We start from the raw sequence: 20,820 nt of genomic DNA, 5'->3' as shown, positions 1-20,820 counted from the left end.
CTCGCCAACCGAGAGACAAACGGCAGCCCTGCCAGGGCTTCCTCTTCAACGCAACAAGCGAGGCTCAACGCTCGTTAAGCGGTGACGACGACGAAGACGGTGCTCTCGTGACGATTCATTAAGCCGAACAGCTCGCGCAATCGCGCAGGTCGGGACGGCCGTGGGGTTTCCTCCCAGTCCCCCGGCCAGACCACGCGCATCTGCGGTTTTCGTCCGGAGCCGACTATTTATACCGGCGTGTTTCGCTTGTCTGCCGCGGGCCCGAGGGACAGGAGAACACGAAAACGCCGTCGGCGACCGGCGCCTGGTTTCGTAATCGCGCCCGCGCACTGATTCAGCGCCCTATTTTGGGACAATAGGGTGGTTAGGAGAGGAGGGTGCTGCCAGGTTTCTGCCTTCGGACCCTCTCTTTCCAGAGATGTACACGCGCTCCGTCCGTCCTAGACGGTCACGTGAGGATCCGCTGCCGAACACGCCACGAACATTTCAGGCGGGCGCCTGTCGGTTAGTTAAAGAAAAAAAAAGAGGCGCGCCTTATGCCTGGCTGCGCGCTAAGAACACGCTATTACAACTGTCATCTCTATTCCAAATTTTTCGTGGCGTGAGATAGAGACGCGTTATTTAGCGGGTGCGTTAGGCTGGCCGCGCACCTAGCAGGCTATTCTAGTTGACAAGGGGGATGCGTGAAATGACTCGCTCATACTTAGTACGCACGCACGCAATATACATAAGCTATACAAGAAGAAAATAGCTAGTTTTTCTCCAAGAACAGTGACCTTGAATTCGTAGTGTGAATAAATAAATGAAACCTTAATTTTGCCTCTTGTAATCACTTTTTGTTGCTGTCTATTCTCCGGCTTTGACAAATCGATTACGCATTATTCTTAAATTTTATTAAGTAAATGTCAAATTTTTGCTTATATTTTTTGCTTACTTTGATTTATTTTATTTATACCGGCCTCCCGATTTGTCGCCCATAAGCCGAAATGGGAAAGTGTCGAGCTTCCATCTCAGAAACGAAGACACCGACGCCTATTGACGTGTACGCACGCGCTGCGTAAGCAGTAACTGCACGAAACACGTTTCTGACGTATTTTCGGCGTGGTGTCATTTGGGCTTTATCAAGCTCGGTGACCCCACTCCGATGCCTGGCCGTAATGTGTTCCATGTTCTTACGGATGAAAACGAGTGGCTCGTGGCGTGCGGGTCAGCCACCGGTCTTGCTGGCTATCGCAAGGCGCCAATCGCGAGGAGATCACGCACTGATTCTGCCTTTTAATAGATAGGGAAATTCTGGCAAGCTATCAACGTTGCATGGATTTTTTGAGGCAGTTTCTCCTTCTCCATCCTCTCTGCTATCATTTCGTCTTATTTCTGTGACACACCTGTCGCACAGTGGTCCCCGTCTTACCCATCTGGCGCGCTCGAGGTATTTTTGGTCTTTCGGGTGGAGAGATCAACTCTCAAGTTAGGTTTTGCGAAACGCGTAACCTGCGTAACCGTGTGACGAAACTCTGGAAGCCACGCTGGTGGAATGTGGCCACTCTGAGGACTTGCAGCACAAAAGAAGAAAGAGAGCACACGCGTCAGCTTGGCAGTTGTTAATCGGGACGATCTACGCTACGGCTATTCAGGGCGCCTGGTCTGAACACTGTTATTCGGTAGCTGGCTTCGCTATAGTGGTCACTGTATCTAATCTTAAACTCGAATGAACAAGCGGCCAGATTTGTAATCAGGCTAGACGTGCTAAGTTTATCCACAGACAGACAGACAGACAGACAGACAGACAGACAGACAGACAGACAGACAGACAGACAGACAGACAGACAGACAGACAGACAGACAGACAGACAGACAGACAGACAGACAGACAGCCGGACGGACGGACGGACGGACGGACAGAGAGACAGACAGATGTGGACGGACATACGGACGGACGCAAAGAAATAAAAAATTGTGCAGATACCACACGCTGCTGGTGTCAGTATTGTTACGTGTGGAAATTCTCGGCTTTTACGTGCCGACAACGTTATTTGCTTATGAGGCATGCCATAGCGAGGAATTCACTCAAACACGCACAAATCGCTCGTTCCAAAGCCAGCCAGCTCTTTGAAACATTTCTCAACGTTTTTCCTCGTGACAACTCGCGTTTTGAGGCGCTGTGTTTGCACTACCTCCGGGACCGGCCCAATTTCCCCAGTACTTTCCTCGTAGCAGCTAACGCTACGTAGAAGCTGTGCGACGTTGCACCAATTTTATGGTCACCCGAGTTAACCTTGTTATCACATTTCTTCGCCGCAGTACGAATGTTATCGTAGTTTTAACATACACCACTTGACATTGACATGGGTATGTGCGTACGATTGTATAACACTTAGTCGCATATCACATCACAATTGGCGTTTCTCTTACATGTATAAACTTGTGTCTAACGTCCTTGGTACAAATAATGCTGTTAATTTCCGCGATACGGTAGTCTTCTAAGTGGTCGTCATCGTGGTGCTGTCGTCAGACACAACGTACGCTCGCGACCCACACAAACACAACTACTCAATTTATACAAACACGTTCGTCTACATAGGAACGTTTTGCGGAACTCCAAACAATGCTAGGTAGCCAGGCACCTGCAAAATGCTTCGTATAACATCGTTTACCACAGTGCATGGGGTCTGCACAGTTTTCTGCCTACCTTTTCTGATGTAGTTCAGCGTGTTTAAATACGATCAAGTAAATCACCATAAATTAGATTTACTTACAACAAAACATTGCGATTGGACCTGAAAACGTCGTGCTCATGTGCAATTTGGTGGAAAGGCGTTACGAGCATATTCGACTTCCGTTTTAACGCATGGCAGTACATTAGCGTTGGCTGCTGCGTATAAGACCACTGAGAACGCCAAATTGAACTATGATCATATTCACTTAAATGTTAGAAATGTTATAAGTACACGTACATGTACGATATCGATGTGATACGAATTCATTTTACATGCAAGCGACTTACAGCAACAAGAACCATAGATAGCTACTAAAGAAAAAGCATGATGTAGCAATTTACATCACACTTTATTAGAAGCAAATTTTAGTCGAAGGAATAAGACTCATTGAATATGCAGCATACGTTACTGTAGCAATACAAATTAGTGGATCAATTCGTTACGCTCGTGCCGTTGAACACCAATAAAAATGTCAGATGGCGCCCTAACGAAGTAAAATGCACGTCGAGAATAAGATGAGGTAATTAGCTGTTGAGGTCACAGTGACCAGTAACTAAGCTTGAATTTAATTTAACGTCACTGGCATTTCTAAACAAATGTTTAATCTTGTTCCCTGAATACATGTTTTAAATGTGCCAGGACGAATTTCAACAACCTGAATCCTAACCATAGCAGGCTAATCAGAAAAAAAGAAAACTTTATTCAACAGGGGAAACTAGCCGAAACGCGCAACCTAATATACACTTTACCTTTATTCCCTAACGTCCACATAATTGTCAATGAAAGACACCAGAAAGGCGTATTTGTAACTGTGAGTTGTATTGAGTGATGTTTTTATTACCATAGTTAAGGTGCTAATATAACTAGAGAGGAGCCAGTGTCAGTCAATTGCCGTTGCCACACGTTCTTAGCACCTAATTTATCACTCGGAGGGAATGCCTGCAGTGATTCACTCGTTGAACGCGCAGAGGTGACGTCAAAGCGAGGCCGCAGGTCTCAGTCATCCCCACAACAAACGAGGCCACGAGTCCCCGCTTTAATGTTGTTTTGTTTCGTCTCTCTCGTTTCTCTTTCCGATACACTGCACGCGTTCACCGTTCGACTGGCTTCTCTCGAAGCGCGCAACTGAGCTCCAGCTACCTTCGCACTCAGTAAAACGGTGCATTGTTTTCGACGCATGAGCTAACCGTCAGGGGCCAGATTCATGAAGTTGATCGGAGGTAATGACGGCCGCCGACTGGTCCGGGCACTGGTGCTCTGTCCAACCAAGGTAGCCAATTTGCTGCAGTCAATGTGCTAGCCAATTAGGAAGCGTTCTCGCGTTCCAAGAGAATGACATACTGCGTCCCTCAAAAGTCTGACGCCAGCTCCAGGTTTACACAGCGCTGCACCCTTTTACTGGGAAAGAGAGAGAGTGTGGCATCACTCGCCATAGTGCGCGCTCCGCGGAAAGCCGAACCCTCCTGAGCCAAAGGGGCCGTCATTGGCTAATTTCCATCGCGGCCCCGTTATGGGGGCGCTTGTGACATCATCTCCGACCAATCGCGTGGCTCCGCACGGACCCCGGGCGCTGACAGCGGCCCGTGACGACGGGGTATTTTTAGGAGGTCTCGCAGGCACCTTGGCCGCAGCGCATCCCAACACTGTGCCCAGTCGGAGTCCAGTGCTCGCCCCGAACGCACCGAGGAACAACCTTTCGCTTAGCGCACGCTACCAACACACAACACACAAGCCATGGCTAACCGCGGACCCGCCTACGGACTCAGCGCCCAAGTCCAGAACAAGGTGAGTATACGTGTACTCTGCCGTGGCGATGGACTATGCTGTGGGTGGCTCTCACGAAGAAGATGCTAAGGCCTGTCGGATTACGAGCGTTCTTCGGCAACAACTATAGTGACTGCATCTAGTCTGCGACAACGCGAACAGTGGTGATTTGAGTGAAAGGCGATGATGTCGATGCAACCGGAGAAGCTGTCAAAAGACGCTTGTGTCAGACCGTATGCACAGCGACGGGGCGTGGCCTCCTCGTGAAGTCTAAAATGAAAACGGCTGATAAAAAAAAAACCGGCTGGATACTCATACTAATGAAGATTGGTTCATTTCTAAGGCTTTTTTGAGAGTGCTGTTCCCGGTATGATTTCTACAATTGCAGGCGCTATACGCACTGTGACTCGTCAGTTTATAGTGTGCCTCAGCGTGTGGTGCCCGAAAACTAGGAACTGCGAATTTGATGGCTGCCGAAAGATGTATGAACTTCATTGAAGCTAACCCTTCATTTCTAAGGACAAAAAGTGGGACACATTAAAGATTGGTGCGTTGTCCCAAACAAATGTGAAGGGGAGTTTATGACAGGTGGATTTTGACGCCATCTGTATCCAGTTGGATTGCGCTATTGCACAGACATCGCGATAAGCATATCCAAGCTAAAGCGAACGACAAGCTATATTTTTCTTACGGCTTCTTCCAGTCATTAGCCAAACAGGAAAAATGATTTTGGTCAGGTGAAGTTGGAAGTAACTTTGCTGGTGATGTGAGTTTTGCGCCGCGATTGCAAAGACCGATGCCGGCTTGCCAGACACATAGTCACGAAAAATGGCCGACTGCCCGGAATTCTCTAGACGGTGCGAAACGAGAAAGAGCGATGCCGCTACTTTTTTGAATGTCTAAATTTAGCGACTACATTACTCGGTCACCAAAATTGGCAGCGTGCTGCGCGACCGCCTACGCGACGCCTTGCGCCGCAGCCGCCACCGCCAAAAATAGCAACACGTCTGCGCATCCTCGCCTGCTGACATTTCACCACTGACCAAGTTGGAGCAAAATGACGATGCCACGAACTCGCAAGGCGCTCCACTTTGCACAGCCTATACGTTTTCCGAAATGTTTCAACACAAGCTGCGTTTACAAACTGCCAAGAACCACGCGCTGACAGCCACGACGTTGCAGATTGACAACATGGCGTTGACACGACAACGTTGACACGAGCTCTCGAGACTGCTTAACTGCTTTCCTGTCAGAAGTTCCTGGCACTAAAGCAAAAGCACGGCAAAAGATGCGGAATCTATCGGCTGAAGCTTAAACGGAGGCCCCACTAAACAAGATAAAGTAGGGCTTGTCTGAGACGAATGGGTGACTAAGTTCTCCTACGGAGTGGCTCGCACACGAGGTCTGCTCAAGAAACTTCAGTGCCAAATATTTTTTAATCAAAAGCGGGATAGTCGAACACTCTCACCATGCGATGCTATAGCAAGTATATGAGGCCCATTGTGATCACTTTAAGGAGCGCCATGAAATGTCGAAAAACAAATAGATAACGTTTTGGGGCAACAGATTACGCAAAAGGGGAACGACACGGAACATCGTCGTCATGAGCTTTGCCTCTGAATGTCGGTTGGTTGCAATACGTAGGCTCAGTCATATTTCTTTCGCCACAGCTCCCTTATTAGTCTAGAGATTTCGCGCTCATCTTAAGTAGGACTAAGACATGAGTAACTTCAATATAGACTACGACTTCCCTTCACACCCATCACCTGTTTTCAGCGTAACACAAGTACTTGACTAGCTATTTCAATGCTACGAAAATCGTACATTGACGTGGCATCGCTAACGTGTTTGGACGTCAAGGCCGGCCATCAATTCAAGGTAGCTCACCACTGTATCTGCAATCAGCATTTCAGATATGACTGGTAGACGTGATTCAATCCGTTCCGTACACAGTTTTGTTCTTGTAACACATTTTGTGGCAGACATCATTCTAAGTGCGAGCGTGTGTCACGACATCGCAGATCGCTGGCAAGCGTGACCCAGCTCTGGAGGAGAGCATCATGCAGTGGATGAGCGCCATCCTTGGTCAGCCCCTGCCCAACGGTGACTTCGGTGACATCCTCCGCGACGGCGTTGTCCTCTGCAAGTGAGTTCACCCTGAGTTTTTTTTTGTCCGCCTCTGTCTACTATTCGCCCAGCAATGCTCAAGAAAAATGTGATACGGGTATCTATTTTTCACTTTTGGCAGAAAATACTCCCCTTCTCAAATGCATTCGATAAAATTATCTAATTTCAATTTATTTGTTGAGAAGTTATAAAGGTATATGTTTTTATAAACGACGTTGGGATTTTACAAAACCTCTAAACGAAAGCTATGAGTATTTCACGCCCATCAAATACAGGAAATGGCAAATTGCGCCGCGGACACTACACGTTTATCAGCTGTCAGTGATACAAACCTGAGCAAAACATTACCCTTCTGCGCATAACAGAGACCGTGAAACGTAGTTTAAACGTATTGTTACTCGCTCTTTTCCAAATCCCGGGCGCCATTCTTCGCTGTCTCTCGCGCTTCAGAGCGAATAAGAATTTGTCATTGATAAAAATTTGCCATAACCCCATGAGCGATCCCTCTATTAACACTTCATTACCTGAGCAGAATTATCCTTGCATGCCAGGGTGGCGTGTCACATTGTTTTCCTACGTTTCTCTTCTCAGCCTGATGAACAAGCTGATGCCCGGTTGCATCCCCAAGATCAACACCTCCGGCGGACAGTTCAAGCTTATGGAGAACATCACCCACTTCCAGAACGCCGCCAAGGCCTGGGGCGTGCCCGAAATCGACGTCTTCCAGACCGTTGACCTGTGGGAGAAGAGGAACATCCCCCAGGTTGCACAGTGCCTGATGGCCGTTGGCCGCGCTGTAAGTACACGCGAACTGTAATACAAATGCAACTCATTCTTTCTCACGGCATCCAGCCGCGTGAGACCGTCTGCAGGGTACACACGGGAAAAAAATTGAAAGTTTCTCAAGTTTCACTGGCAGTGACGCAGTCGCAATGACGTATACCGTAGACCCTGTCACCTCTGGGACGACTGCGAACAATTTTATTGTCTGGGCAGGCGGAAACGCCTGCGAGTGACGTCACGGCCCTGTACCGGAGAACGCTTCATAGCATTCACAACACTACAAGAATGTGGCGCCTAACTCTTTGGCACGATGCTAAATTTAGAACACGGCAGCAGCGATGATGCAGCAGCCTTGCAAGGAGAAGACGCGAGGATGTCTCGAACATCCCTGGGAGAGATTTATTTTTGATAATAATAAGAGGAACCACGCGGTTAGCTGATGAGCAATGCTGTTGCATTGTCGCATTTTAGTATAGGGAGGACTAAAAAAAGATAAGTAGGATACGTCAAAGCAAGCGAAATAATGTCACTCAGGCAGCAGTAGTGTCCACAGAAAGTTAATCTAGTAATGGCTTTAGGGCCTTTTTCTCCCTTGCCTTCTTCCCTTCTGACTTCGTTCTCACATGAGAGCCATGTTGCTTTCCACTTACGCAGTGCTACATGCACCCCGAGTACCGGGGACCCTGCCTCGGACCCAAGCCCGCCGAGGAGCAGAAGCGCGAATGGACGCAGGAGCAGCTGCGTGCCGGTGAAGGCATCATCAACCTGCAGTACGGCTCCAACAAGGGCGCCACCCAGAGCGGCCAGAACTTCGGCAACACCCGGCACATGTGAAGCGCTCGCCAAGCTTCCCGACCGCACGCTGCTCGACACACGCAACAACAAGATAACGTGTCAGCTTGCCGCCAAGCTGCTGCCCCAAGTCGAAGAGGAAGAAGCATCCGTGCGAGAGCCTGATGCAACCGTACAAGAGACTGTACACATTAAGTTATTGTTTAAAAAAATGACACTTTTATCTTGACATTTCCTGTGACCCCTCATTTCCTCTTCCTTTGCGTTTCTTTTTTATTTGAATGCAGGCCAAAATTCACTCTGTAACTTAAATTGCCCATTGCGCTTTATACCGGTAGCCTTGACGTGCCGCGGGCGATTATGGATGGACTAAAATTATAATGAGGGTTCTGTCGCCCCCTTCAAATGTTCCTTTACGTTTGTCAAATGGAAACGAACAGCAAAAGTTACGTCCAGCCCTCTTTTTACTTCCCTCTTTATTTGTATTTACCCCGTTCCGTCATACCCACAACCTCTTGTAAGCATTTATAACGTTTAAAGTTGTTTTCAGGTACAGCTGCCCTTCTATTGTTCTGCCGACTTGCTATCTCTTAGCCATGCTGTGTATCAGAAAGCTCGGCGTTGTTGAAAGATTCGCTGGTGGTCAAAATTAATCCGGAGTCCCATACTACGGCGTGCCTCTTAATGAAAGCGTGGTTTTGGCACCTAACATCCCATAATTCAAATCAGTTCAATTCAAGCCATGCAAAAATAGAGAATGATATGCCCGATTAAGGAGCATGGCTGGAGGTTCTCCCATTTTTGTCGCTTAATTATTCGCAAAGACAATGGCAAGGACAATACTGCTCCTTCTCCGAGTATTTTTGTACGTGACAAATGACGCAAATAATTTAAATAAATCATTAAGAGCGACTGGTACAGTCTGTGATTCGGCGTCATTACCCCGATCTTACTCTAGGGTGGAAATAAGTTTCTGATATGTTTCTCGAAATAAGTTTCTTAAGTTTCTGATGGATCTTTTCTTCGTGAATCTTTCGAGTAATCTCTTATCGACGTTTATTTTCTCTTTCATCACACTTTATGCACAACCTACAACATAAATCCGTGCTACATAGCAAACTCAACACATATTGAAACTGATTTCGCAGGAGTCTAGTTCCCACACCGTTCACCAGAGTAGTCGGGAAGGGCAAGCTCGGGTGACAAGTGCACGAAAAGACCCAGCGCATGGGTTGGCATCATCTGTCCAGTGTTATAGGCTTACCGCATGCGTACATCACGCTATGCAGTCAGCCTTAGATGAGAGGCTACTTTCAGGCGCACTTTCCTTAGCCCTTTTGTCTTTCTTTATTTTAATCTTCTTTGTGAATGTTTATTATCCGCATTTTTTCTATCGTGTCATCACATTTATGGACCAAATTATCTTTCCGACCATTTCATTTATTACACAATTATATATCTTTTTAATTCTTCATACTTTCCATAATTTCATTTTTCTTTTCTTTTGTGTTTTCCATTTTCTAATTAACAAAAAATATTCGGAAACAAATTGACCTGTAAGGTTACAAGTCAAGGAGCCACAGTAAGAGGTGACAGATGAATTCATGGAGTGATGAGATAAACAAATTTGCAGGCGCAATGTGGTTTCCGAAAGGCAGAGGCTTTCGTCCTGCAAGAGGATCAAAATAGCTTTGGTGACGATTATGATGACGATTATGATGACGATTATGATGACGATTATGATGATTAGGAAGAAACGAACGAGGAGAGACGTCACCTGCCCTTTGATAGTAACAAGCGGCCGGTAGCCCCAACAGGCAGCGGGTGAATTCGGGTGAATGAGCTAGAACATTATGATACAGTTTGTAGAACTTCGCTTGAGCCAACAAGATATAACCTTTATAACCTTAAATATTTATATAACCCAACCAGTGAAACGATAAGACTTTGAAGTTTACAATGCCTAAATCTCGATTGTAGGCCCTCGAACCACAACATACGACTATTGCAAAGTTTTGCTCTGGCATATGACACTCTGGGCTACAAAAACATTGTCACCGTACGTCCTTGTCAAAGGGTAGCGTAGGGTTTGATACACTGAGGCTAACAGAGCTAAATTCAAGTTTACGCTGTAAATACTGACAGAGTTACAAGCCTAGCTGCTCATTCGAATAGTTAACCATGGACGGCGGATTTTGTATTCGTGCCCAATCATGCGCTTCGACAGTGCTCGTGGTGTGTGGGGACTCGGTCGTATCGCGCCAAGTACGATAGGAAACTTAATTAACGTAATGAAGCACAGGTTTTAATGTCACCAGCACTCACCGCCGTACTCTATACTCAAGCGCTGGTAACAGCCGCTATTGGGTCCAAAACCACCGTGCATACCATGCTCAATGCGTTGGTTTTCGTCTGTCTCCAAAGGGGGGGGGGGGTAGCAGGGTAGGCTCGCTTCCACACCACACATGCGGCACACGCCGGTACTTAGCTTCTGCTCGGTCATATGACTTCGTCTTAGTATATGATTGTGTATTGCGCAAAGAACTCGCGCAATGACAAAATTTAACGTGCAGTAATCAGCACTACCAGCCCAACCCCGATTTTGATGAGCTGCCCATCTCCCTTAATGATACTCTGCATCTCCCCTTGGTACTAGCATGAACTGCCCGGAGACACATCACTACGTGAAAAAGTGAACATTATCCACCGGAACGAAGACTAAACACACCTGGATGTTTCTTAAGAAGAAAAAGAACATGGGGCATACGAAGGATACAAGTGCACCGCGTGTGAGACAAACAAAACATAAATAATTACGCAGAACACATCCCTGATGCCTACGTAAGCGAAGCTTCCTTCGTTTCGGAGAGCGATGAATTGAAACACAACATATGGCATGTGTCGCATGTCGACGTAGGTATCGCGTCATCTAAGCCCTAACCACAAGGAACAAGTTCCTGACGTTCTGCCAGCGTCAGCCGGCGTCAGGCACTGTTGGCAGGCGTCGTCCAGAACAAATCGATGCTGGGAGCGACGCCATAGCGCTCGCTCGACGCCGAAGTCCCTCCATGCCAGATAACAGCGCCGACGTCCGAAGTGGCTAGCAAAGCATGAAATCCGGCTTACGTCGGCCAACGCCACGTGACACCGGCTGGTGCCGACGCCGAAAATCTCTCGGGAACTTCGTGGCTGGGCCTGCGAGCAGTTGTGAAACGCAATTGCTTTTGCTGCCGATAGGCTTCCCTGCTGACAATTTCCGTGCGTTTAAATTCGCATGCGTCATAAATTGCCATGAGTGTATTAAGAACACATGCAGCGTACAATAGTTACTCCGACGACACAGTCGATCGGGGATTATTTAGATATTTATGGGAGTTAGGGATGCGGAAAGGGTGCGGTATGTGTGGTTCTAATTACGAATTAAATAAGCTGATACAAGGCTATATGACGTCAGTGTGAAAAAAGGGGTAAGGCTTGCAGACACGCTCACAAGAGAAGAGAAGTGGACAACACGAACACGGCGTTCATGTTGTCCGTGTCTTGTGTCCGTGTCTGCACGCCTTACCCCTTTTTTGCATTATCAATCCTTACCAGCTAGCTCAGCTTTCCGTCGTTCGAAGACGTCAGTGTGTACCTGCACAGTCTAGAAGAAACGGATACGAAGGTGCAGGAGTCATGCGAAGAAAGCTGCGCTGTAAAACAAACGCGGGAAACGACTATTTATACACTGACACATTGACGTAACACATGTGCCTGCGGAAGGAGAAAGGGAGATAGACCGAACACATCACTCGTGATCAAGATAGACATTACTCTCGCAAAGGAACAACTTCAGAAACAGCAGTTACTGGTCTTTTGCTTATAGAGACAGAGTTTGAGTTGCCAAAAAAAGACCAGCAGCTCTTTCTCTACGGTACAAAAAAAAAAAAAAATAGGAGAACACATTTGTCATTACGAGGCCAAACGCACGGCCCCCAATTGTACACTCCGATTTGTACTCGTTACCTCAGATGTTTTATTAGTGCATTATTTCGGTATACTTATTTTAGGACGACTACCTCAAAGCTTAAAACCTTACTCATGTCTTCTAAAATGCCAGGTAACATTAAACATACATGGCTTCTCTGTGGTCAAATACTTAGGACACAAAGCCATTCCCGATGTGCATGAATTTAATTTACAGCATGGTTAAATTTCCCAACACTAAATCGGGCTCCACAAAAAAAAATGAAAAAAAAGAAAGAAAAGGGAATTCTGAACGTTTTTACTCATCGAGAACTGCATATCCACTGCACAAGACAGCTTCGCCGTAAGAGTACTTGGCCAGTTATAGAAGAAACTGTTGCAGCCATGTGACCTGAAACTGCACTCGCCACGTCTGACGGCGCAACCTGCAATCGAAGGCACAAGTGTTCTGTCTTACAAACAATGCCTCCGAGATTCTAAGCGCAACTATGGCTTTCAGTGCATGGTCGTTCATCTCAAAGGTGATGGCGAAGTTGCGACATCGCATTTTGCCTCAAGGGTGGCGCCACTATATAACAGTCCCCTAGACTACCAGGAGTCATAAAAGAGTGATAGAAACAGAGACGATGAGATTCAAAGGAATGAAAGAAAAAAGACCATGGATATTTCCAAAAACTGGAAGAATGGAAGAGGGAAATTCTGCATGATAACGCCTTGCTATTTGAGGCCTCGGCTGGCTGCAGATGGAAGGATTAGCTGGTCAGCTGTCGAGATAAGAGACGATTAGAGTATTGGTGCAAAGAAACGCACAGAAGAGATTCACAGAAACGTAGCCTTTGCAAGCACAAGTAGTGCTACAATAAGGTGAAATATGGTTTAAATACGAAAGTTAAAATGGAGACCAGGTAGGAAGTAGGCTATATAGCCATGCATGTACTAAAATCTGATTAAATCAAACAGGCAAAGTGACTGTCCACGCCCCATTTCAAAAAGGATGCCAACGATCATCATCATCATCATCATCATCATCATCATCATCATCATCATCATCATCATCATCATCATCATCATCATCATCCATTGTGCGGGGGCGCAAAGTTCTGCAGCGCACTTTACAAGACAGTTGACTATGACACAAAAATTATTGAAGTCCTTCACTACGGCATGTAAAGCTGTAGTTGAAGGACTAGGGTAGTTCTATGTAAGAAAGAAGAATGATAAAATTACAGCAAATATCATTGATGAATAGGTATGTATTGATTATAGCTTATGATTTTAATAGAATGTCGGAATAAATGAAAAGAAAAATACAGCTGATTTAATTGATGTTGTAAAAATAAATAAAACATTAAGTTTTGATTTTATAGTAGAAAGCTTTCTGACCCCGTATTAAAATCCAGGGGGGCATCGCCAACCTTCCTGTCGCTGAGCCCAAGGAGAGGCTCACAAAGAAAGAAAATTTTGAACATTGAAGTCCAATCTAAGAAGGCGGAACGGCGTTTCTAATGTTCCTTTTCGCACTTCAGAATATCCTTGTCAATCAATGAGAAAATGATCGATTGTTTCATGTTCCCCGCAAGAGGGCCAATTCGGCGAGGGAGCCAGACAAGCCCTGTGTAGGTAAAAATTTAAACATGGAATTCGGCAGCGTAGTCTAGTGATTGCGACCTCAAGTTCGCGTGTTTGGCACAGTTTACTATCTCAATAATGTGACAAGTGCCGGAAATCTGTAGAGTTTGTTAAAGAAGGGGAGTGAAATTCACGCAGCGTCATTTGCCTCCGAAATCTCGCCCCTACGGTGAAAGCTTATGCCGTTAGGATTTCACTTGCTGGGTTATTCAGGGACGTTTTCTCCAACAAATTTGCCATTTCGTCTAGAATAATTCCTCATGTCTTGGTACCCAAACCAATCTAATCAAAGCTAAATGAGGGGGCACTAACGATTTGAAAGCTCGCAAAACCTGGGAGCCATCAGAAGCAGTGGGGGAGGAGCACAGAGACAGAGAGTCCGTCACGATGACTGTAGAACTTTTTGATGTATTTAGCTTACCAAAGGCTAAAATTACAGGTGAAAATTCTGCTAGAAGAATCGGCACGAAGTCTGGGAGGTGAAGAGCAAACGACCAATCGAGAATAGGAGAAAATATTTCGATTCCTCACTTTTCTTCATTTCCGGAAGTGTCAGTGATAATAACTGTCTTGATCGGTGTGCGCAGAAAGTAATCTTTTAAGATAGAGCTTAGCATGCGGTAAGACAGTGCCTTTGAATTTTTACTGAAAATATCATCGAACTGAACGTTAATGGAATTGGTTTTCCAACAACCAAGAGTCACCTCACGAATTTGGACGTTTAACTGATCTAGGAGAGTTTGTATAAAAATAATTTGAGGTGTGTGGAATCGCGGCCAGTACAAGCCAAAAAACAAATCCGACTAGGAGAATAAAACTGATTGTGAACGCCTTATAGGGGATTCTACAGCATTAAAAATGATTGCACGACTAATAATCGAAACCACAGTACAAGAGAAGGGATCCTAGCTTTCAGCTATAAAACTTCATTCGCTACGAATTTAAGTGGTCCTAAACATTGTCGCAAAGGCTTGTCGCAAAGGCTTGTCGCAGGGCCTGCCTCTCCAGAAGAACAAGGGGGCGAAGTTTATATGCAGGTGCTCCAGAGTACAACACGCACCCAAATTCCAATACCGGGCGATTATGCATGCGGTATATTGATAACAGCGTTCTTCTTTGCATTACTGATCGACTATTGCTCAGCCTACGTAGCAAACCCGCCCCTGCACCCCCTAAACCCCCTGCACAAACACCCTTTGCTGCAATATAACCAATGTGCGCCTTCCAAGACCGAGAACAGTCATATATCACGCCAAGACAATTGACAGTATCTACTTGTTGGATGGTATCGAGATGATGAGAGAGAAATACACAGGGGGTTCTTTGATGGAAATGCGAGCACCGAGCATTTGTTAACGTTGAGACAGAGATGCGTCGCACCAAGCCATCTTTCTATAACAGATAAGTATGCCTGTAATAGATTATAAAGAATTTGAATGTTATTTGCCAACGAGAAAAACGGTAATGTCATAAATACACATGTGTGTGTACATCATCATGCCATGGGATTGAGGCCATTAGAATATTAAATCAGACTGGAGAAAGTACTGCCCCTTGTGGAACGACTCTTGTCTGCGTGTACCTAGCCGAAGAAATGCCGCTTAAGAAGCAATAAAATTCTTTGTTCCTTAAAAATTCTGCAATCCATGCTTAAAGGTATTTTGGAAAGTTAATGTTCCGAAGCTGATGAGCAATATCACATGCTCAAAGCAATCACATGCTCCATCTTCCTCCTTTTCTTCATACCTTCTAACTGACCTCACGCACTGATCGCACGTGCTTGCGGCGGCAGGTTCATTGACCGGGAAATGCCAGCAACCACTAAAGACGCTCTTCTTGATTCGTCATAAGCTTGACCATGATTATACTGTAAGTATAAGGTACAACACCGAATTGTCTTGTAAGTAAGCCAAGTGACGACATCACCCCAAACTGTACATCACGTTGGCGATAGTAAAAAAAAAAAAAAGTAGAGGCACTTGTTTTGTGTCGAGAAAAACGCTGTACGGGCCATTACTCATTAAAGAGGTTTATTATATTGCTTCTTTTATTACATTCATTTCAGTTTATGTAACTTGATTTCTCATCCATTTATCTCATTTAATTTTTCACTTGCGTGGCCAATTCCTGTTGTGGGTATGTGCCATGTTCAAAAAAGCTCAACATCCAACTAGAGTCAAATAAAATAAATCACATCAAGCCAGGTTGGGTAGAATGCGTGTAGGAGCTGTTCATCTATCCTTCTAGGTGTCTGCCATTATATACGGAAGATGCATAGCTATAGTTGGGCGAGTCGGTACCGTTTCATTTTTTACCTACAGCATGAAGAACACGTATTGCACACATAGGAAGGTCGACAACGTGCCGACCCGTGTCCTCTCGCCCAACTCTTGGCCTATACACCTTAGCGGGTGCGAGCCATGACAGAGGTTCGATATCATCATCATCTTCATCGTCATTTCTGTTGCTGGCACTGTAGGCAAATATGCCATAATACTACACGTTCTCTATCTGCAGATCATCACAAATAGGAGCATGCAACGTGCATGCTAATTTTTCTTTTTTTTTGCCGCTCTTGCTTGCGAGGAAATGAAGGCATGTGAGTCGCTTAAGCGCAAGTTCAGGGACGTGTCGCCTTTTAAACCCGCGTAGGATCAAGCAACAAGAGAAGTTCATGAGAAAGGTGCAAGTGTAGCGGCTACAGCAATGTGTGCGTTGCTTGCACGGAACATTCAGAGCGCAAGCAAACGATGCGTACATCTGATAGAATGCTTTAGAACATGTCAAGTTACGATTGCCGCTGTGACGGTGAAAGAGTGAATATCTGTACTTGCGGAATTGCTTGTTTTGATAACGTAAGCGCAATGTCCGCACAACCTTTGCATTTTGTTTGTGCATTGCGACCGGTACTTAAATTGTGGGAAATAATACAGGGGTGTCACAGCTAAGTTATCACAATCTGTTAAAAAAGAAGCTGGTACTATACCGATTACGAGACCCACGCTGTTAGGTCTCATCAGTCCTCTTCCGCCAACAGGATAATTTAGATGCGCTAAATACATGTATATAGAAGCATACTCATTATTTTTTTAAATAAAGGGCTTTACTTCCAATCGAAAAGCTGTTATTGTGTCCTAAAACATCCCATTCAGTTGTTTTCAGTACGTCAAGTCATGCGTACTTATTTTTTCCAGTGTTTCACTCGTAGCGCGCGTAGCGCGCGTAATAAGAAAAACGCCGCTTGATTGTGCGCTTGCTCGCCGCCCCATCAATGGCCCCAAATGGATTCGAAAGAACTAACCTACGTAATCTCACTATATTCAGTGTGCTCAGTAATCTCAGTATGCTCAGCGCCTGCGGCATTAGAGCAAGAAGGTTGTACCCAACACCTGGCTGGCTGCGCATATGCCACATAGCACCTAATAGTATTGAATTCCTCGCGTTAAACTAATATGAATGCTTCGAGCAATAAAAACACTGCAGTCCAAATGATTGTAGTCAGACACTTTAAATGAAGAATCCACATTCTCATTTGTCTTTCAACTAGCGACAGTGTGCCGTGATTAGCCAAAGCCGTTTGTGTGGCTAGTTCAGAAATGTATTTCCAGACCCATAGGCAAGCTGGAGCTGGCGCATTTTCAGCGACGTTTCGCTTTACCAGACTTAAACTGACAGGTTCGGGTCATGACCCCGTGGTTTGCATAAAGTAGGTTAAATCTTTGCTGGCAACAGTTCCTTGCTGGCAATAGCCTCTACTAGGTCGTGCCTCGAAGACTTAACAGCCATCGTAGGGAGGCGAGGAAACTGCACGGATGCCGCCAACAGGAACGCGTCGCTTCTCTCACTGTCTCTGTTTTAGCGGAGTAAGCGTCTACTTTGTTTGTACGCATCGCCTTCGTCCGTTTCACAAAGCAAACAATCGCCAAGTTTCAATGAAGCGTTGCAAGAGAGAGACGCGAAAATGATGACGCTCAGGATGGATGAGTGCTAAGGGGAGGTCGCTTCAAAATAGCACGCGAGAGAAAAGGCTGCGCGGACATTATGGCACAACGACAAAAGCTGCGCAGAGTCAAAACGGCAACAGCCACGAAACGTGACGGTGACCGCAAACAGGATTGTGGCAAAAACAGCGAACACGGCTGGGCAGCATTGCGAATGAACAGAACCGGGCACAAGCATGTTAAGTCGTGAATATATTGACGTATAGTGACAACACCATGCTGTGTATTAAGAAGAAGAATGCCGCATGACACGATTACAAGCAAAGAGAGCCATCCAGTTTCGCTGCCTACTGTAATGAGTGCCTTTCCAGATCGTTCACGCTCTGTGAATAGTCGTCGGACTATCATAATCCTTTTCCCTCATACTTCTTAGTGACCCTGGTTTACAGTGCCTCAACGATAACATCAGCCTCCCCGCAGGGGCGTCTGCGTAAGTAGGCGTTTGGTGTGTTGCGACACCACGTACCCGAGCACACGAGGGTTGGACCCTCCCGTGTGTAGCCGTGCGTGGCTTAGCCGCGTCCGGGGAAAGGGGGATCCTGGGGGCTGAGCCGATGCCGGGTGTTCGGACCGTTAAGGTCCCCCGGTGGAGGCAACACGCCTCTTCGGCCTCTACTTCACGTAGACGGCACCTCTAGGCTGACCCACCTGGGGGAAATCGGCAGTCGCCTTTTCCTGTTTCCCTCTTCAATCTTTTTCTTTCCTATCTTCTTTCTTTTACTGTCCTATCATCACTTCTCTTCCGTCACTTCCTAATTTTCCTAGGGCGGCTAGTGTTAACCTTGTCTATGTGCCCTTCCTTGGGTATAATATATTAGGTTATAGTGGCAATGTACGGTCGGCGCCTGCAGCCTTACGCGTTAAGTCCTGCAGCGTCCCCAAGTTGGGCTCCGTGGTGGATGGCCGCCATTGCTGCCGAAAACAAACCAAAATACTATGGGAACACCCGCATTTCCCCGCCTACTTGATCGTCACCTTCAGAAGAGGGGACGCACCGAATAATTAAGCACATGTTTCACCCGCACAAATAAGACCGGCCCAAAATACCACGTAGTACACAGTGAGAACTCTGAAAAACGAGCCAGATTCATTTCACCATTCACAGTAGCAAAATTTAGCAAAGCAAGGTTATAAAGCAAATAGCAAGGCAAGGTTATAAAGTGACGAAAATGGCTAGTGGAGACCTTCTTCTTGAGATCCCTCAGAAAAATCAGTATGAGAAACTAGGCAGTCTTGTGACATTTGGCAATATACCAGTCTTTGTTACACCACACAGATCAATGAATAGCTCACGCGGAGTCGTGTCAGAGGCAGACCTCCAAGATTTGACAGAAGCTGAACTCCTGGAAGGGTGGAAAGAACAAAATGTCACCAATGTAAAACATATTATACTTTGACGAGACAACAAGGAAATCCCCACCAAGCATCTTGTCCTAACATTTGCATCCAGAGTACTGCCACAAAACAATCGAAACAGGATATATCAGGTTAACTGTCCGACCATATTCCCCAACCCCAGACGGTGTTTCCAATGTCAGAGGTTCGGCCATGGCTCGCAGAGCTGCCGTGGTCAAATAACTTGTGCAAAGTGTGGAGTCCAGGGCCACCCCTCCGACAACTGCAGTGGCACACCTCACTGTGTGAACTGCAGTGGTGACCGCTCCTGTCCGAAATGGAAGAAAGAAAAAGAAATAATCACCCTCAAAGTCAAAGAAAACATTTCGTTTAAGGAAGCCCGTAAGAGGTGCCCACCTTTCCACAGCACATCTTATGCTGATGCGGTGCTTCGGGGGGCAGCGTCGCAGCGTCGCAGCGGCCATTGCCAAGTGCCCAGCCCACGTGCAGCGAGCAGGTACCTTTGGCTTCTGCCCCCAGGGTGGAAGTAGGTAAGCCTACTCCATCCAACTAGCAAACAGGCCAGGCTACCCTTCGGTTGCCGGCCCCACAAGAGTTATCTGCGGCAACGTGCGCTACGCGCAATGATCCCGCAGAACCGATAGCGGTCCCGAAGGTAGGCGCAGCCAAGGCGGCCTCAACCTCCCCGGCCCCATCCAGCGCTGGCAACAGCCGGCGCAGCCAAATCCCACAGGATGCCCATCGGCCTCCAGGCGGGTGGGCGCCTTCCGATGGGGGACTCTCTCGGAAAACTTCTCGCTCTCAAGAGCGCGTGTCCGGCGTCTGACAAGAGGCAATAGACACTACACCTATCCTCACGGCGCACCAAGCGCCTAAGGAGCGGCGAGGCTCCCTCGAACGCTCCAGAAGGAAGAAAAAAACCCGTTACAGGGCCTCGAAAGCGCTCTGTAATCTAATCTCTGTAATCTCTGTAATCACTACTTCTGTTTCTGTACACACAGCACCAATTTACTTGCAATATGGATACACAAATTATTCAATGGAACGTCAGAGGTCTTCTTAGAAACCTTGATGATGTGCAAGAACTTATCCACGAAGGCAACACAAAGGTGCTGTGTTTAAAGGAAACACACCTAAAATCAAAGCACACTCACTTTCTCTGACAGTATGTTACTTTCCGCAAAGATTGCGATGATGCTATCGCATCATCGGGCGGAGTTGCCATTGTAATCTAAAAAAAGCATAGCGTGTCAACGTTTACAGCTACGAACGCCCCTTGAAGCAGTGGCGGTTCGAGTTGTTCTCCTAAACAACCTTATCACTATTTGCTCGCTTTACATATCCCCACATTACCAATTAAACAAACATGAATTTCAGTCCTTTATAGATGAATTGCCAGAACCTTATGTTGTTCTTGGCGATTTCAATGCACACAGCTACCAGTGCGGCGACCCTCGTATAGATGCGCGAGTTCGTCTTGTTGAACAGTTCCTTTTTTGTTCTGGTGCGTGCCTGCTGAGTAAGAAGGAACCCACATATTACTCTCTTGCAAACAGAACCTTTTCTTCAATCGACCTTAGCATAATTTCCCTGTCTATACTGCCTGAACTTGAATGGGAAGTTACCAACAATCCTTACGGGAGCGACCACTTCCCCATACTGACATCTAAAGACAATGAATATAT

The 20,820-nt window shown here is 46.3% G+C and overlaps 1 protein-coding gene across 1 annotated transcript in view; it reads left to right on the top strand.

The window, feature by feature from the left end:
- The first annotated feature begins 4,328 nt into the window (after positions 1–4,328).
- LOC142586369 (uncharacterized) overlaps positions 4,329–20,820 on the top strand; it is a 39,726-nt gene continuing 23,234 nt past the window's right edge. Inside the window, exons 1-4 of the mRNA XM_075697619.1 lie at positions 4,329–4,502; positions 6,503–6,627; positions 7,200–7,404; positions 8,046–8,224. Coding sequence (XP_075553734.1) covers positions 4,452–4,502; positions 6,503–6,627; positions 7,200–7,404; positions 8,046–8,224 — 560 coding nt within the window. The 5' untranslated portion in view covers positions 4,329–4,451. The remainder of the gene's footprint in view (positions 4,503–6,502; positions 6,628–7,199; positions 7,405–8,045; positions 8,225–20,820) is intronic.

This window comes from Dermacentor variabilis, chromosome 6 (assembly GCF_050947875.1).
Source record: "Dermacentor variabilis isolate Ectoservices chromosome 6, ASM5094787v1, whole genome shotgun sequence".
NCBI lineage: Eukaryota > Metazoa > Arthropoda > Arachnida > Ixodida > Ixodidae > Dermacentor > Dermacentor variabilis.
This window is presented reverse-complemented; position numbering and strand designations above follow the sequence as displayed.